The following is a 17,780-nucleotide window of genomic DNA, read 5'->3' as shown; positions in this document are numbered from 1 at the left end:
CCAGTATAAAAGGAAAGCCCTTCCAGAATTTTATGAGCCATACTGTACACAAAAATATTTTCACCGGCTTTGGATTCATACACTTTGACTTGAGTTTGCTGTGGGTAACTCTTACAGTTCTGCCTCAGGCAGCAATATTTGTTGGGCTAGCCTTGCAGCCTGCAATGTACACCATTCACTTTGTTGCACAGGCGCTGAACGAAGAGCCATTGACATTCAGCACCAAGCCGTACAGTCTATTACACACCATGTCACTCTCTAAAACTCAGAAATGAAGACTGGAAGATTTTCAATAAAACTTTTATTTATTTCACAGTGGTTCTTAAACTTTCTTTTACTGAGGTCACTTTTTTCTGGCACATTTGTTTAATGGCAACAAATCAGAACAAAGCAGGAGAAATTCCAGATGGGTCATGCTGTATGATTTTCAGCACAATTGTATGCATGTTTACTCAGAAGTAAGCTCCATTGCATTTAATGAGGCTTAACGTATAGAAACTGTTTAGAATTGCAGAGTTAATGATCTGGCTGAAAGTATGTAGATGATCTGGCAGAAGACATGAATATAGCAAGCTGTTAGGTTTAAAAAAATTCTAAATGAAATTGCAAAAAAATATTTCAGTTCACATCAAGTAAGTACAACATCCAGTGTATATACACCATAACCATGATAGGAAACAATCTTTGACACTGAGGCACTTTATCAGTACAAAGCATCCATGGTATCTGGTTGATGATGAAACAGGACCCTAACAGTACAATAAAGTCTAAACTGGAAAAGTGGCACTGTACACTTCCCAATACATTTCACAAAAAGAGAAGTTCTTGGTACATGAATCTAGTCAAACACTTAGCAACATTTCCAAAGAGATCATAATGTTACACACAGATTGTAAAAGCATCTTTTGCCAAGTGGCAATACACTCAAGATACTTTTGACAGAGTGCAGTAGGGGAATAAGGATGGTAGAACTTAGTTACTCTATAACAAAATTGAATTGTGTTCTCTCCCAATATAAGGGGCAATTGAAAGAGTTCAGATTCTGTGAGGAAGTATTGCAGTTGCCAAGTATAAAAAAACCCAGAAGGAAACTAAAACAACTTCTAAACACACACACATACGAGCACACACAGAGCTGAATTTCAAAGTAAAAGTAAAGGACATCCATATATTCCATAGCGTGAAACTTTTCTTAGCAATGTGTAAAGATAACTTTAAATTAATACAGGATACTTTTAATATGTAGCCATCTCTCTGTTGTCTATGCACTAGCCATGCTGGCTGGGGCATTCTCGAAACTGTAGTTTTAAAAAAAGTAACTTTTTCAATCTACTTTATGTTTCTTGACCCACCACTTTAAGTAGTCTGAGGCCAAAAGTAGAAATTGGATGTGGGAGCCCCTGGTGTGAGGTCTTTTTGATGTCCCTCGTTAAGATCCATGTATGCAAATATATAAGCAACCTCCACATCAAAAAATATTCTGTGTTCCTGTCAATAAAGTCCCTCCTGTCTTTGTTTCCTAGAGAACACCAATCCAAAAAATTACTACCTTGATTTCTGCAGACATTTTACTTATTAGATTAATAGAACTCCTTAAACAATCTGCAAATGTGACCCAAGGGGCATATCACAGTTTTTGTCAGATTATATTATGTAACTTATTCTTCCTTGCTCCATGTTAATAGAGGAAAATTTAATCAAAGCTGGTTAATAATTTAACTCTAATAGGTATTTTGATGAAATGAACATTAAGAATTTAAACTTAGGAGTGCAATGTGAAACTTTTCAATTAAATGTGCATCAATTAAATATAGATAAATATTTTAAATATATATCTGGATTCACAAAAGTACAAGATAGAATTCTTACTGTGGTTGAAAGGGAGGGGTTTTTTTAAGTTAATTTTTTTGTCAATTTACTATTAAAGTTTTTGTCCCCATTTTATTTATGTTTTTATCCCCCACTTTTTTTCCACCAGGAAGATTAAGGAAGTGTACTTAGCTCTCCTCACTTGGTCATTATACCGTTTTTTAGAAGGTAGGTCAGCTGAGACAGAATGATGATTCCAAGGCCACCAGTGAGTTTCATAGCTCAGTGTGAAACTTACCTCTCCTAAGTCTCAGCTGAACACCCCACCCTTTACACAATGCTGGTTTTCTCTCTCATTTGTTGTTTCAACAACCAGAGTTGTGTATTGTTGATTTTAAACAAAAAAAAAAAAAACAAATTTAACTGTTACTTTGCCCTGTGGTCTGTTCAAAACACAGAGATCTTCTGCTATTGTGCAGCTTAAACCTCAGGTAAACACTATATTGTCCACTGTCCTGCCCCATTCTGCTACCAAGCAGATTTTTTAAAAAAACCAGGTGATCCCCTCGGTTTGTTTTCGAAACCACAATCCATTCACGACATTTCTACCAAGATTAGACGGTACTGCAGCTGCCCACCCAATTTCAATCATGTTACTATCAATCTTTCTGGAAGGGAAAGAGATGCTCTGGGAAATTGCTTATGGTAAAGGGTTCTCTGGTATAACAGAGACCAGGCACTTTGCAGACTAAAGCAGTGCAAGCTTTTTGAATTGCAACCCACTTCAGGTACCAAGTACAACTAGTTTTTAGGGTGCCATAAAACTCCATTGGTTTTGTTGCAAATAAAAGCTGGGTGGGTGGGGGACAGGGACTGGAAAGAAGTCCAGCACCATAGAGATCACAAGTCAGTGATGGACACTGAATGTCAGTTTAGGGTCCTGGCAGTGCAGCTTCTGGTTCGTTTGGACCCATTAGAAGCCTCTTTTTAATTAAAATGCCTAGACGCTCTTGCCTGAACAGATGTGTACTAGATGGCTGATTCATCGTTTCATGTTCAGCCCTCATATACCAGAGGTCATCAGACAAACCCTTCCTTGAGTTTTAAAGACATCCTTTTGTCAGACATCTTGATGGTCTGCCTCCATCTACGCCAACCAGCTCAAACCCTAAGACCAGCTACATAAACCTGGTTCAAGTATCCACCAAAAAGATCTCACTAGGTTGGTGGACATGAGAAATAGAGCCTCTTTGGTGAAAGTTTCATCCTTACGGAACACCCACCCATGAATGACCACATGGATCCCTTTCTCATTGTTTTTAAACAGGCTACAAAGGCCTGGTTGTTCTGGGCTGTTTTTCTTTGAAGGCCCATCTGTGACTGTTGTTTGCTGTTGCCGCTGTTCTAACACTTGATGTTGTTTTCCTTTCACATATATTTATATGCTACTGTTTTAACATTTTGCTTTGCAAACCACATTGGAGAGGCTTATCCTCAAAAAGAAGTGTGCATATGCATCTAACAGATTGCATACAAGGATAAATAAGGTGCTAAAATAGTTTGGCCGGTACCACTTAAATACAAATGGAGAAACCGTACAGTTGAATATGTGACCGTGTATAATTGTTTGCAGATCCACTAAATGCTGCAATCCTATAGCAGCATGTTAAAACAGACAGCTTCCTACCATCTTAGATCACACTGAGGTACAAAACAGAAAGTGCAATAGTTAACAATAAAACAAACAAGATACTTTGCAAGTGTCACTACCAGCTATCATCCTGAGGTTGTGCTTTATTATCTATGGAGGATGTTCCAGATTTTCCAAATGTAGATTCTGCAAGAAGGCAGACTGCAGGAATCTACAATCACACATGGCTCTTGTTCACCAGCTCCCCCAAAACACTCCTCATACTTAAGTACAAAATATTTCTGAATTATAATAGCATAATTTAATGCTCACAAGTTGACATTTGATCAAATCCAACAGCAAACTGCAAGGTCACACAGACATTCTCAACTCTGCAAGAAAAAGGGGAAAGTATGTCACTACAGTTCATTTACAAGCCAACTATGAAGCATAGCATGTTTCCGTGAAAATAAGACCTAACCTGAAAATAAGCCCTAGTGTGATTTTTCAGGATGCTGGTAATATAAACCGTACCCCCAAAATAAGCCCCAGTTAAGTGAAATCCCACCCTCCACCATTGTGCAGCAACCAGAAGAAGATGACATGGCTGTCTTTGAATAAATGTAAATTGTTGTACATGAAAAAAAAAATCCCCTGAAAATAAGCCATAATGCATTTTTGGAGCAAAAATTTATATAAGACCCTGTCTTAGTTTCGGGGAAACACGGCACATATACAAAACGAGCTACTGTTGGCATTTATGTGCCTTTGTGATGAAAGAGCAGGGGGAAGATTTCAAAAGCCCACATGAATAAATGAGGTGGCATTACTCACTGATGAAAGAAAAATTAGGCTTGTCACTTCGGTTTTGTCTTCATTTAAAATCCATTATTGCTTTTCTGACATTCGACAATTAATAAGGTATAATTTAATTTTGTCTGCTTTAACCTCTTCCATTCAAATGGCTTGTTTCTCTTTTTCTTGTTTTATTTAAAGAAGCAGCAAAGGAGGGAGAGAGCTGGAGGGCAGAGGTTGGGGACAGTGGTCCTCTGAGTGCTTTTGAACTCCAGCTCCCATTAGCCCCTGCTGACATACTGAAGGGTGAAACTTTCAGTTTGATTGATTTGATAACCAAAAATATGTAAAATATTGGTGCCTTACTCAGAATGTTAAAAACTTGTGTTCCAAGAAACCATGTTCCAAGATATGTCCAAAAGAAATCTCACATAACAATCTTGTCTATAACTCTAGTTTACCAGCAGCAGGTGCATACATTGTGCAAAACAGGGAGACCTTTTGCTTAATGAAGTCCTAGACCAGTAGTGGCGAACCTTTTTGGGCTTGCGTGCCCAAACTGGGGAGAAAAAAAAAAAACAGTGGGTGGTGTGCCGCCCACCGGAAGTTTAAATTGCTTTTAATAGTCAACATTCAAGCAGACGAAGGTTCTCAGAAGAAAGCAGAGGAAGGAAATGAAGAGTTTCAAATACCTGGGAAAGACTGGGGGTGGGGGTAAAACTAGCTGCAAGCAGCTTGAAAAGAAGACTGGCAGATGAGATCGGGGGGGGGGAGTTCCACTGAACTCTGCCACCAGAAGTACGGGCCCCTGGGAGATTGCACACAAATGCACGCGCACACACAGCCCAGAACAGCACAGCCAGTGGGAAGATCAGCGTTGGCACCTGTCTTTGGAACGAGCAGCTGCAGGAAGCTTGCTTTCTCCCTTTCTCTGCCCCTTCCAGAGGGAACTCTGCCCCAGCTGTGGAGCGGAAGGACACTCTTGCCTGTCACAGGCCAGAGGAACTGCATTTCTGAGGAACTGCATTTCCTCCTTTCCCAGAGAGCCAGCAATGGAAGATTATTTTGGCTCTGAAATTGGATACCAAAACTTGCAAGCCACCTCCCTTGTGTTTCAGTGTCACAAAACCTATTTCCTGCAGGAAAACAGGAAACCAGTGGTGACGGAAGGGGGATTCCTGGGCATGGCCCCAAGACCCCACTCCAGATCCGCTGCCAGCACCAGATGCTCCAGATCCGCCTGCTGAAGTGAAGGTTTGGCTGCGGGGGGGGGGGCAGAGTAGTGATCTGTTGACCTATGGTTCGCGTGCCAGCAGAAAGGGCTCCACGTGCCAGCTGTGGCACACATTTATTTATTTATTTATTTATTTATTTATTTATTTATTTTATTTATTTATTTATTTATTTGATTTATACCCTGCCTATCTGGCCCACCGGACCACTCTAGGTGGCTTCCAATATAAAATCAGATAATAAAAACATAGACAAATACATAATAATTGTGATGAAATGTATTTTTCTAATTAGAGATGGGTTATGTAGTCATGTCTTAACCATAGAGGAATCCATTTTGAGTCTGACACAGGCTAAGTTCTGGAAAATTACTAGTAGTTATTTTCAGCTTTTCTTATCGCCGCAGCTGGAGAGGAAAACACGGCAGAGTCAAAATATCTCTAACCTGAATGATAAACAATTCTTTGGTGTTGGTGGGAAAGTAGGGCGTACCCTATGCTAATTCTTGCCTTCGTGATTGGTTGAGTATGTCAGGAGGGGGCAGGTTGGAGAAATTTACAAGAGGTTGGAAAAAGTAACTTGAGAGAGAGAAGAGAGTTTTGGGATTCTGAAAACATGGCGTCGCATTTCTTTGATCCAAGCGAAGGAACCTAATTCAACAATATGGACTGCGTAAGAATATCGTTTGCTTACCTTAGTTTATAGTTTAGTCTTTGTTTTGTTTTACTAGTTAACTTTTATAGAAGGTGCTGAACCATTATGCTGTTGCTTAGAAATGAAACTGTAGAGAAATGTTTTCTTTGTTCACTTAAATAAACTTATGTTGTTTAATAATTGGCCTTTCTAGTCCTTTGAACAGAACAGTTTCCCTATAGGTAATTAATTTGGCTTACGTTACCTAAATTGAGTCATTAAACAGTAAAGATGCGGTATTAAGTGGTTTCTTTTTAATAAAATCGAAACAGACTTTAAATGCAGGCTGCCAAGAGTTCATGTCCCGGGAACTGTGTTGACTCAAGCAGTTTAATTTCGAATGGGAGTGAAAGGGGCCTGGATTTTCCTGTTTCGTGGTTTTTGATCTCATTTATGGGACCAATAACTCACATGGTGGCAGCGGTGTTACGATCCACGGGCCTGATTTGCAACCTGATTTCAGTAGTGTTACACCCGGGCTTTCTCTTTACACACAGTTTGCTTTGGATTTATCCAGACGCTGTGGTAAATTGAAGCTGAGGGTCAGGCACGGACTGCTTTCAGTTTGAAACAAGGCAGCAACACAGCGTGGGTTGTCCTGCTAACTGTTTAAATATTTTTTATTTTTCTTTTCTCTCTGCTCTATTTCTTTTCAACTGAAGCCCTGGCTGAAAAGGGTCAGTTGTGGGGGCGGATTCTGTTAAAGGACTAGGTGTAAATTTCTAAAGTAAGCTTTTTCGTTGCTAGGCACAGCTAAAGCACGGCACCTTATCAGGGCTGTCAGGGCAGTTTTATGGCTGGCGGTAATTGATTGCCGAAACAGTGGGAGGTTTACAGCTTAGCGGCTGCAAGCAGTCAGCATGGCTCAGCATGTTACTGAGAGGAGAACTGGCCGGAGGAAAACATCCAGCGAATTGAGGTTGTTGATGGAGGAATCGGAGGGGGAACAATCAATTGTGGAAGATTCAGTTGAAGAAGACCAATTGGATTTACAAATGGCTGGGTACCCCCAGGAGTTTGACCCATTGCCTATTCCAAGCCGGAGAAATTCCAGAGGGCGAGCGGAGGAGCAACATCCCCGACCTACAGAGGAAGCCGTTGGTGAGAATCCGTCTGGTGCAGGGGGGCGAAATCCACCCACACCGATGCCAGCGTCTGAGGAACTGACCCAGCTGGTTGCAGATCTAGTGAGATCCCAAAAGGAGTTTGTTAACACTTTGAATCAGGCTGAGAAAGTGAAGAATAAGTGCAGAGAGCAAAAAGTGCAAGAGCTGCAGGAAAAGAGAAAGGCTAAACAGGCAATTAAGGACTCTATAGCCAGTGTGGATAGGGGAAGTCTACCTAGATACCAGGAGGGCGATTGTGTGTTGAGCTTCCTTAAGAATTTCGAGCAATCTTGCCAAGATTTGGAGATACCTAGAGATTGGTTTCCCAAACTCCTTCGTCCCCAAATTTGCGGTCAACTAGCCACAATAGTAGCCAAAGTGGCTGAGGAAGATTATGATTGGTCTGAATTAGTTTGGGTTATTAAACAGCGATATGGTTATACAAAAGAGCTATTGAGGCAGAATTTTAGGAAAATCAAAAAACTGCCTAATGAGAGTTATGCAGCTTTAGCTGACAGGCTGGAATTTTTAGGAGACCAATGGCTGGACTCTTTGAAAATCAGATCTGTAGCAGATATGAGAAAGGCATTATTCATGGAGCAATTTATGAACTTGGTCCCTTTAGAGTTGAGGAGTTCTTTACTAGAGAGAGAATTTAAAGACCTCCAATCCCTTGCGCTGAGGACTGACGAATTGTTATCGTTTAGAAAGCCTGAACCAGCGCCTAGAGCCAGAGCAGAGGCGCCTAGAGCCGAGGCACCTAAAAGACAAAGCCAGCCTGACTTTAAAAAGCCTTACCATCAAGAGTATAGGCAGACTTCAACTGATCAGCGCAGGAGTTTAGCTCCAAATCAAAGCAGACCCACTTTTGCTTGTTTTAAATGCGGTGGCCCTCATCTACAAAAGGACTGTGGACTATCTCAAGGACCCCCTAGTCAAGCTAGGAAGTCAGATGTTAGGACACCGGTACCAGCGCCACGCAAATCCAAGGGAGGCACACCCAAAGTATCTCTGGTAAGCCCTAACACCCCAGAGAGTCAACAAGTACCAACTCAAGGCCAGACTGTCATGGGCACAGTGCCTAGACAGAATCAACCCAGTGGGAGTACTACCGCTTCACTAGCCAGTGATAGACAGGCAGCGGTAAATTACTATGTGCCTCAAATATTAGATGTTCGTGGAGGAGAACAAGCAGGAGCTATAAGACAGTCTCCACAGGGGAAAAAGTATACCCTAATGGACCCGGATTGCATAATCCCTGAGTCTCAGAAAGAATGGGCTATGAGGACTTATTCTGAGGAGGTGATTTTGTATACTGATAAGGAACAGGTGGTTCTAAATGCTTACAGTGATTCTGGTGCTGAACTTTCTTCCATATCCCGAAAATTTTTGCACCCAGAACTAATTTTGGACAATTTAAGGTTACCCATTAGGACCTATGGTTCAGGAGAGGCGGGAGAACAACATATTCCTCTCGCGTTTGTGGAATTATCATTCAAAAATTGGCGTGGTACTAAACTTTGCCTCACTCATGAGGGGAAACCTGACTTCTTGCTGGGAAATGACCTCACCTATTTGAATTTTAAGCAGAGTCAGGAAGGTCCTGCTGTTAAAGTGGTTACCCGTTCCCAAACCCAAAAAGCAGAGACTGGGAGTGTTTCTGATGAAGCTGTCCCTACTACAAACTTAGACCAGCAGCAACATCTAGTGGCAGAACAAGATAATGCAGCTAATACAGAAGTGGAAATAGAGGAATCAGTGCCTATGGGGTCAGCTGAGTTTAAAGTGAAGCAAATGACTGATCCCTCACTAGCTTCCTTGAGAGCACAAGCAGATGACTATGCTCAAAACCCAATAACACAGCAAGTTAACTTTGTGTGGGGCCAGAATGGACTTTTGTATAGAGAATATCATCCCAAATCACACTTGAACATGCAACCCACACAACAGCTGGTAGTACCACAGGAATACAGACTGAGGATTCTTGAATTAGCTCATGACAATCCATCTAGTGGTCACCAAGGTGTGCAAAAAACTTTAAAAAGAATTTCTCAGCATTTTTATTGGCCTGGTATTAACAAAAATGTGAAGGACTATGTCAGTTCATGTGACTATTGCCAAAGAACAGGTTATCAGACCGATAAGACGAAGTCTGAAATGCTCTTAATGGAAATACCTGATCAAGTTTTCCAATGTTTGCAAATGGATGTCATGGGACCTTTTGTTCCAACTAAGTCTAAGAAGAAATACATCATCTCTTTCATCTGCCAAGCTAGTCGTTGGATCGAGGCCTATGCGTTGAGTAATCTAAGAGCTTCCACCATCGCACGCATCATCATAGACTTGTGCTCACGTATTGGAGTACCATCTCAGATAATTTGTGATCAGGCGGGGGCGTTTCGTAGCTCCTTAATGGACAAAATTTGTGAACTTAGTGGAATAGAAATAAAATTTAGCTCCGCCTATCATCCTGAAAGTCATGGGTTAATTGAGAGAGGTCAACAAACCTTACTGAGGATGATCAAAACCATGGTACAGGTGTATGGTAACATTTGGGACGATCTGTTACCATTTGCTTTATTTGCTTATCGAAGTTCTGCTCACACTTCTCTTGGTGGTTTCTCTCCAAGTGAAGTGGTATTTGGGAGGAATCTACAAGGACCTTTGGATTTCCTGAAATCTGATTGGGAAGGTGTGGTAAAAAGCAGCACAGTTCCAGTTGCTGATTTTGTCAGAAATCTGCAAGAAAAACTGTTAGCTGTGCAAGAATTGGCTAAGGACAATTTGCTAAATGCTCAATCAACCCAGAAACTCTACCATGACAGACATTCCAGACACAGGGAATTTGATGTGGGAGATTTGGTTCTTGTTTTAAACCCCCTCAGACCTTCTAAATTAGAGGTTGGCTGGGAAGGTCCAGGGGAAGTGGTACAGAAACTGGGGAATAACAATTATTTAGTAAAAATGTTGAATTCTGATAAAAAGCCTGTAAGTTACCATGTCAATAGGTTGAAATTGTATAAAGACAGAACTGCAATGGTTTTGCAATATAAGGTTGCTTGTTATCAGTCTGAGTATGAGCCTGTAGATATGCTAGCTGAATTAGAAGATGCTGGTAATTGGTCTGACAACCTTGTTTTGACAGGTACCTCACTTCAGAAGGGAAAGCTGTACCAAATCTTAGAAAAATATCAAGATATTTTTTCAGATAAGCCAGGTTATACAAATTTGGTCAGTCATGAAATTATCACTACCGATAGTCAGCCAATTCGATCTAGTCCATACAGAGCAGTTGGTGATCATGCTCTACGGATTGAACAAGAGATACAAAAGATGTTATCTCTGGATGTAATCGAGGAGTCATCATCCCCATACTCATCTCCAGTGGTTCTGGTTTCAAAAAAAGATTCCACTGGCAAGATTCTTGATGAGATAAGGTTCTGTGTGGATTACAGAAAGTTAAACAGTGTTACTGTTTCAGATCCTTATCCATTGCCTAGAATGGATCATTTAATTGAAAAATTGGCCAAGGCAAATTTTATCAGCATAATTGACTTAAAGAATGCTTACTGGCAGCTGGATTTAGCCGAAAATTCACGAGATAAGACCGCTTTTATCACTCATGTAGGCACTTTTAGATTCAAAAGGCTACCATTTGGATTGAAAAACGCAGGAGCATCATTTCAGAGAATGATAGATAAAGTTTTAAAAGGTCTACCTTTTGCTAGTGCCTATCTTGATGATGTTGCTATTTTCAGTTCTGATTTTGACTCTCATATGTCTCATGTTGAAACTGTGTTGTCTAGAATTCATCAAGCTGGTCTTACTGTCAAAGCTAGTAAATGTCAATGGATGAAAGGGAAAGTCACATATTTGGGTCATTTGGTTGGTCAAGGTGAAATTCATACTCTGCAAGCCAAAGTTCAAGCTATCAATGATTGGCCTATTCCAAAAACCAAGAAACAAGTGCGTTCATTTTTAGGTGTAGTTGGCTATTACAGGAAATTCATCCCTGATTTCAGTGAATTGGCTACACCTCTGACAGAGCTAACTAAGAAGAGACAGCCTGTCAAAGTTAATTGGACCCCCGAGTGCCAAGGGGCTTTTGAGGCCTTAAAAGCGAAGATTATTCATGCCCCTATACTGAAATCACCTGATTTCGATAAGCCTTTCATTTTGCAAACCGATGCTTCAGAATTTGGATTAGGAGCTATTTTGTTACAGCAAGGGGAGGATGGGAATCTATATCCTATCTCATACTTCTCTAGAAAGCTCTTGGAAAGAGAGAGACATTATGCAATCCTTGAAAAAGAGGCTCTTTCTATATATTGGTCTCTTAATCTTTTAAGACCTTATCTATGGGGGCGTAAATTTACACTCCAAACTGATCATAGAGCCTTAGTCTGGTTACAAAAGATGAAGTCTCAGAACCAAAAATTGTTAAGATGGAGTTTAGCATTACAGGATTTTGATTTTGAAGTTCAACATATACCTGGAAAGCTAAATGTGGTGGCAGATGGACTTTCCAGGATGTACTGTGAAGATCCAGATGTTCCTGACCGCTAAAGAAGATGGAAGACGGTTGGAGTAGTTACTGTGGCTAATGAACTAACATGCTTGTTTCCTTTTTGTATATCTGAATGGTGTGCCAAGAGATTGTATTGCTGTATTGTTTGTTATAATCCATATATAATCATTTACTTTTAGTTGTTTTATCAATTTACTTCAAATTAGCTCAGAATAACTGTTCTGAATTTAGAAGAAATTTAGCGGGGGTGTGTGATGAAATGTATTTTTCTAATTAGAGATGGGTTATGTAGTCATGTCTTAACCATAGAGGAATCCATTTTGAGTCTGACACAGGCTAAGTTCTGGAAAATTACTAGTAGTTATTTTCAGCTTTTCTTATCGCCGCAGCTGGAGAGGAAAACACGGCAGAGTCAAAATATCTCTAACCTGAATGATAAACAATTCTTTGGTGTTGGTGGGAAAGTAGGGCGTACCCTATGCTAATTCTTGCCTTCGTGATTGGTTGAGTATGTCAGGAGGGGGCAGGTTGGAGAAATTTACAAGAGGTTGGAAAAAGTAACTTGAGAGAGAGAAGAGAGTTTTGGGATTCTGAAAACATGGCGTCGCATTTCTTTGATCCAAGTGAAGGAACCTAATTCAACAATATGGACTGCGTAAGAATATCGTTTGCTTACCTTAGTTTATAGTTTAGTCTTTGTTTTGTTTTACTAGTTAACTTTTATAGAAGGTGCTGAACCATTATGCTGTTGCTTAGAAATGAAACTGTAGAGAAATGTTTTCTTTGTTCACTTAAATAAACTTATGTTGTTTAATAATTGGCCTTTCTAGTCCTTTGAACAGAACAGTTTCCCTATAGGTAATTAATTTGGCTTACGTTACCTAAATTGAGTCATTAAACAGTAAAGATGCGGTATTAAGTGGTTTCTTTTTAATAAAATCGAAACAGACTTTAAATGCAGGCTGCCAAGAGTTCATGTCCCGGGAACTGTGTTGACTCAAGCAGTTTAATTTCGAATGGGAGTGAAAGGGGCCTGGATTTTCCTGTTTCGTGGTTTTTGATCTCATTTATGGGACCAATAACTCACAATAATCAAACAGCAACAGCAGTAAAATAAAGAAGGAAAAGTAAGAGAGAAATCAGGAGTTGGCTGGAGGAAAGGCCTGGATAAATAACCCATGCCACAGGTTCGCCATCACTGTCCTAGACGTTCAAATAAGGTAGGGGTGAGGCAATCTAGGCTGTTGGTCTGATTCTGAAAGATCTTAACAAGCATCCAGGTCAGGCCCCTGGAAAGAGTGATCTGATCTGGTCTGGTGAAGACAACGCCGGGGGGGGGGGGGAGGGAGGTGCAATCAGAAAGAATTTTCACAGGAATTTTCCAGGGGAGCAGGAGCAAAGCTCCACAGTGCTATAGAAGCATAATACTTACACTTAATGCATACTAGTCTCTGTCTGTATACATTAAAATAATAAGTAAACCTAGGATTCTGGGATGGCCATCACAGAGAAAGCCAAAGGAGGGCCTAATCAGTTTTGATCCTGGCACTACCCATCACTGGCTTCAGCTTTCAACAGAATACAGTGGGGTCTCGACTTATGAACTTAATCCGTATTGGGAGGTGGTTCTTAGGTCGAAAAGTTCTTAGGTCAAATCTGCATTTCCCATAGGAATGCATTGAAAACCATTTAATCCGTATGTGCTCTTTTCCGTCCATAGAAACTAATGGGAAGCTGCTATTCCGCCTTCTGCCACTAGAGGGGGATATTTTTTCTTTTTTTTTCCCTTAGGTTCAGGAAAGGAGGAGGAAGGCAGGGAACAGTTTGCAAAGCACTTTAGAAATCTTTTTTTTCAACGAAGCCAATTTTAAATCATGTTTTAAAGCATGTTGTGCTGATTTTTTTCAGCACAAAGACACACAGGCAGGCTTTTTAGGTGCTGAGCAAGCCTCCCCAAGCCTCTTCAGAGCTAGCCCATCAGCTGATAGGCGGGGAGAGGAGGGTGCAGGAGTGGGGGGGGCAAAGCACAAAATGGCTGCCAGGCTCCCTTCTGGGTGTCGGCTTTTAGCTGTTTCCTGCTCTTTTTCCTGCTGTTTGGGGGCTACTAAGGCCTGGTAAGTGACTTTCTTTTATTTATTTTTAAGTTTCTAACCCCTTTTTCCCCTACAGAAGCCTCTAAGGGGAGGGAGGAGGCACTTTTTTCCCTGTACCTAACTCGAGGGAAGTTTGTATGTCGAGTCCTTATTTCCCCTATAGGGCGGGTTCGTAAGTTGAATTGTTTGCAAGTAGAGTCATTTGTAAGTCGAGACCCCACTATCCCTAAGGAAATGAAGTCCTTCATCTGTTCCTTCCTCAGCAATCTGAGTGGAGGGTGGGAAAGAGAGGAAGCGGGGGGGGGATAGGTTATTTGAAGTAGAACGGGATGGGGAAGGAAGAAGAACAGAGAGATAGTGCTGTTCTCACCACTGTGAAGGAATAAAACTTACCTTGGGCTAGTCGTAGAGGCATTTGCCAAACTGCAGCTTGAGGATACCTCTCCCATGAAGCTGAAGAATCTGGCTATACTCTTTGGGCATGGCGTGGAAGCCAGGCTTCGGTAGCTGGTTGTCATAATAATGGTGGCTGATGGGAGCACCTCCTAGACTTTTTGAGAAAGGCCAGAAGCCGTAGAGCTTCACGCTCTCACAGAGTTCCACAGCAGCACTGGTGATCATGAAACCAGAAGACAATCGGTAGGCTTTGACGCCTTTAGTCCTCCAGAACTGAGCAAGATTTTTGAGGTATTTGGGATAGAAAAATATGGCCGTCTGCTTTGCGCCGAACTCTTTCAATGTGTGGTGCACTTTGAAAGAAGCTGCTGTGTTGCTCCGGAAGGAAAAGGCTGGTAAGAGAAGGAAAGCTTCCCCGTAGCTGGCAATGTTTTCCAGGAAGGTGGCTTTCTTCTCATTCAGTTTATTATACCTGTAAACATACAGAGGCTGAGGGAAATTCTTAAATGGTTACAGGTGCACTGGGTATTAGTGAACGATGTCTAGTATTCTGCTCTATGAGTCTCTCTGAGGTAAATGACAGTTTACTTCGAGTATCTGCTCTGATTATCCCTAAACTGCTCAACTACATTTTTAAAGCTTCTTAAAACCTGCCACCTGAGCAGGTTCCTTCCACAATCAGTGTAACATGAGAAGACCAGCTTGCCTAAGACTGTTGTTACTGACTAGACTAACTGCTTGGAAAAGTCTGACTCTGGGAGTTACAGATTAAAAAAAAACAACATTTTCAGACACTGGAGTAAACCATGCAAGTGAAGGTTCTGTGCAAGCAGATCTTTAATCTTCATGAACAACTTTCTGAGTATGAGTATCGCTAAGTAACTTAATTCCCATCCAGTTACCACTGGGGGCAAGCAGACAGCAGAGATTTTCTTTGCCAACATGTTGAGATTGACTAGCATGGCAACTTCTTTGGACTAGGCAAAGGGTGCTCCATAAGGACCCCACTCTTCCTTTCCTACTCGCTTGCTCTATATTTAGTCAATGCAGGTAACATAAAACAGCTGCAATAACAATAAATAGCATCTTGTGCTCAGATTTGACATGAAACAAAACCTTCTACAGTATTACAGACACCACAGATCTGAAATAGAGCACCAATGCCATTGTTTAAATACATGATTAATTAGTTCCATTATTATCTCACTATTTATTTATTTATTTATTTATTTATTTATTTATTTATTTATTTATTTATTTATTTATTTATTTATTTATTCATTCATTCATTCATTCATTCATTCATTCATTCATTTATTCATTCATTTATTTATTTATTCAGTCAGTCAGTCAGTCAGTCAGTCAGTCAGTCAGTCAATTCGTATTGTATCCCAGCACTACTCTGGACAAGTTACAACTCATAAAATAGAAAACAAAAATAAAAATACAAATATTAAAACCAACAGCAATAACCCTTAAAAAACAAACAAACAGATGGCTCATGACAATATCAGTGGTTCTCCTTATCTCCACTTTAACTTCATTATGACCTTTGGATCTCCCAGCTTCCAGTTCAACTCTCTAAATACAACATCCCAGTGGCTCTCAGAACCAATTGCTTTCCAGATGGGGATGATGGTGGGTCGAGAGGCAGTGTGGTATAGTGGTTAGAGTGTTGGGCCAGGACTTAGAAGATCCAGGTTCAAGTCTCCCCTTAGTCATGAAATTTCTTGGGTGACTGAGCAAGCCAGACTCTCTCCATCTGACCTAACTCCCAGGTCAGTAAAGATACTGTTATAAGGATACTCTGAGGAGGTGGATAGCCATGTAATTCCAACATATGTGAAAGGCAAAATGTTGGGAAAGTAGGCTTAGACAAAAGCTGTGATTGTTGTAATGCTGCCCTTCCTTGTGGGTGAAAATGTGGTTGGAGCAAAAGGGCAATGTACTTCCCCCATCTCCTTCCAAAAGAAGACACAACTGAAGAACTTTCACTCTTGAGTTAGCCTGCCTTCTAAGAGGAAACGTGAGACCACCAATGAAGCAGCTTGAATTCCACAGCCAGGATGCTGATGCACCACACCAGGAAGCCTCTAAAATGGGGAATTAAGTCATTAAACGTGAGTCACAAACAACATGGCAGTCATACTCACTTCTGTGTTATAATGCTTGGGTTAACGGTCACCAGGTTTGTCTTGTTGCCAACATCTTGACTCACACTTCCTTCAGTCGGAGGGAGGTTGCACCTGGAATTTTACAAGAGCCACTTAGAGCCTACTTCAAAACATCCTGTTCTTTAAAACATCCTTAATTCCCCCAGACAATAAAATAGATGTCAGTTTAGTCTGGTATCAAATGCTGAAATCACTTACTAGAAAGTAAACCCAGCTGACCATGGTGAAATGGATTTCTCTGTAAACATGCCTAAGATATCTCTGTAAATGTTTTAGACACACCAATTAAGCTTTTAAATTACACTGCATAATGAACTGACAGAATGTGCTGATGCCAAGTGTGGTAATAGCCATTGGCTTAGATGGCTGTTAAAAGGGATTAACTAAATGCATAAATATGTAGTAACAGCCACTAAAGGACAGGTCTGCTCAATAGAAAGATTTGAATGGAGCAGAGGTTCCTTTGGTGTTACCAGGATCCCAAAGATCCCACTTAACATGCACAGGAAGCTTTGTGGGCAAAATGGTCCACAATGTTAGTCCCCAAATGAAGCATGGGGTGGGGGACAGAAGCACAGCGGATGTCTTCTTAGATCCAGTGGAGCTCACACCCCTTTATTTACCAAGGATCATGACTACCATGATCAAGTCCATGTGCCACACCAGTCTGGAATCTGTGCAACTGATTTCATCCAGTTGGAATCAAGGGCAGGGCACAATAATATTTGACAGGGAATTATTTTTCAAAACCTATAGAATAAGTCAGAGCACAAAAAGTCACTCAACTTGCAGGTTTTGCAACTTGGCCAGGTTATGTAACTTGCATAAAGTGAATTTATAGCCTTGCTTTCTCTCATACTGGGAACAATTATTATTTTTTTGCAATTCCTCATTCTTGCTTTTAAGAAATGCAAAAATGAGACAAGGAAGGATTTACATCCTTAAAGAAGAGTGGATTGCTCATTTATATATTTATTTATTTATTTCTCACAGCTTGGTTTAGAATATCTCACCTAAAGACAAAATCAGATTTATCAATTTCTGCTCCACAATTGGAGTTCTGCAGGATCCCACCGTTTCCAACCACTGCACATTGCTTGAAGGGATAATTCAGAGGCTGTGACTAAGAACAAAAACAGCATACTGATATTAAAATTCTACAGCAGATCTTTTTTTTTTACTATTTGCAAATAGAAATGCATTCCTTCTAATTTCTCTGAATTTCTCTAATTTCTTTCTTTGTTTTTAAGATACACCAGTTATTTATGTATTTGCATTCTAATGGATAAATCTTTATATAGATCTATGGAAGAAAGAACGCCT

At 40.6% G+C, this 17,780-nt stretch overlaps 1 protein-coding gene across 2 annotated transcripts in view; it reads right to left on the bottom strand.

The window, feature by feature from the left end:
- Window positions 1–286: 286 nt before the first annotated feature.
- The window catches only part of ST8SIA6 (ST8 alpha-N-acetyl-neuraminide alpha-2,8-sialyltransferase 6), a 47,184-nt gene continuing 29,690 nt past the window's right edge, over window positions 287–17,780 (bottom strand). For both annotated transcript variants that reach the window (XM_020806653.3, XM_073003106.2), the window contains 4 exons: window positions 17,471–17,580; window positions 16,437–16,529; window positions 14,281–14,755; window positions 287–3,831 (listed from right to left, as the gene is read on the bottom strand). In XM_020806653.3, coding sequence (XP_020662312.3) covers window positions 14,287–14,755; window positions 16,437–16,529; window positions 17,471–17,580 — 672 coding nt within the window. In that variant the 3' untranslated portion in view covers window positions 287–3,831; window positions 14,281–14,286. The remainder of the gene's footprint in view (window positions 3,832–14,280; window positions 14,756–16,436; window positions 16,530–17,470; window positions 17,581–17,780) is intronic.

The sequence above is a fragment of the Pogona vitticeps genome, chromosome 6 (assembly GCF_051106095.1).
Source record: "Pogona vitticeps strain Pit_001003342236 chromosome 6, PviZW2.1, whole genome shotgun sequence".
Taxonomy (NCBI): domain Eukaryota; kingdom Metazoa; phylum Chordata; class Lepidosauria; order Squamata; family Agamidae; genus Pogona; species Pogona vitticeps.
Note: the sequence above shows the minus strand (reverse complement) of the source record. Positions and strands in the feature narration are given on the sequence as shown.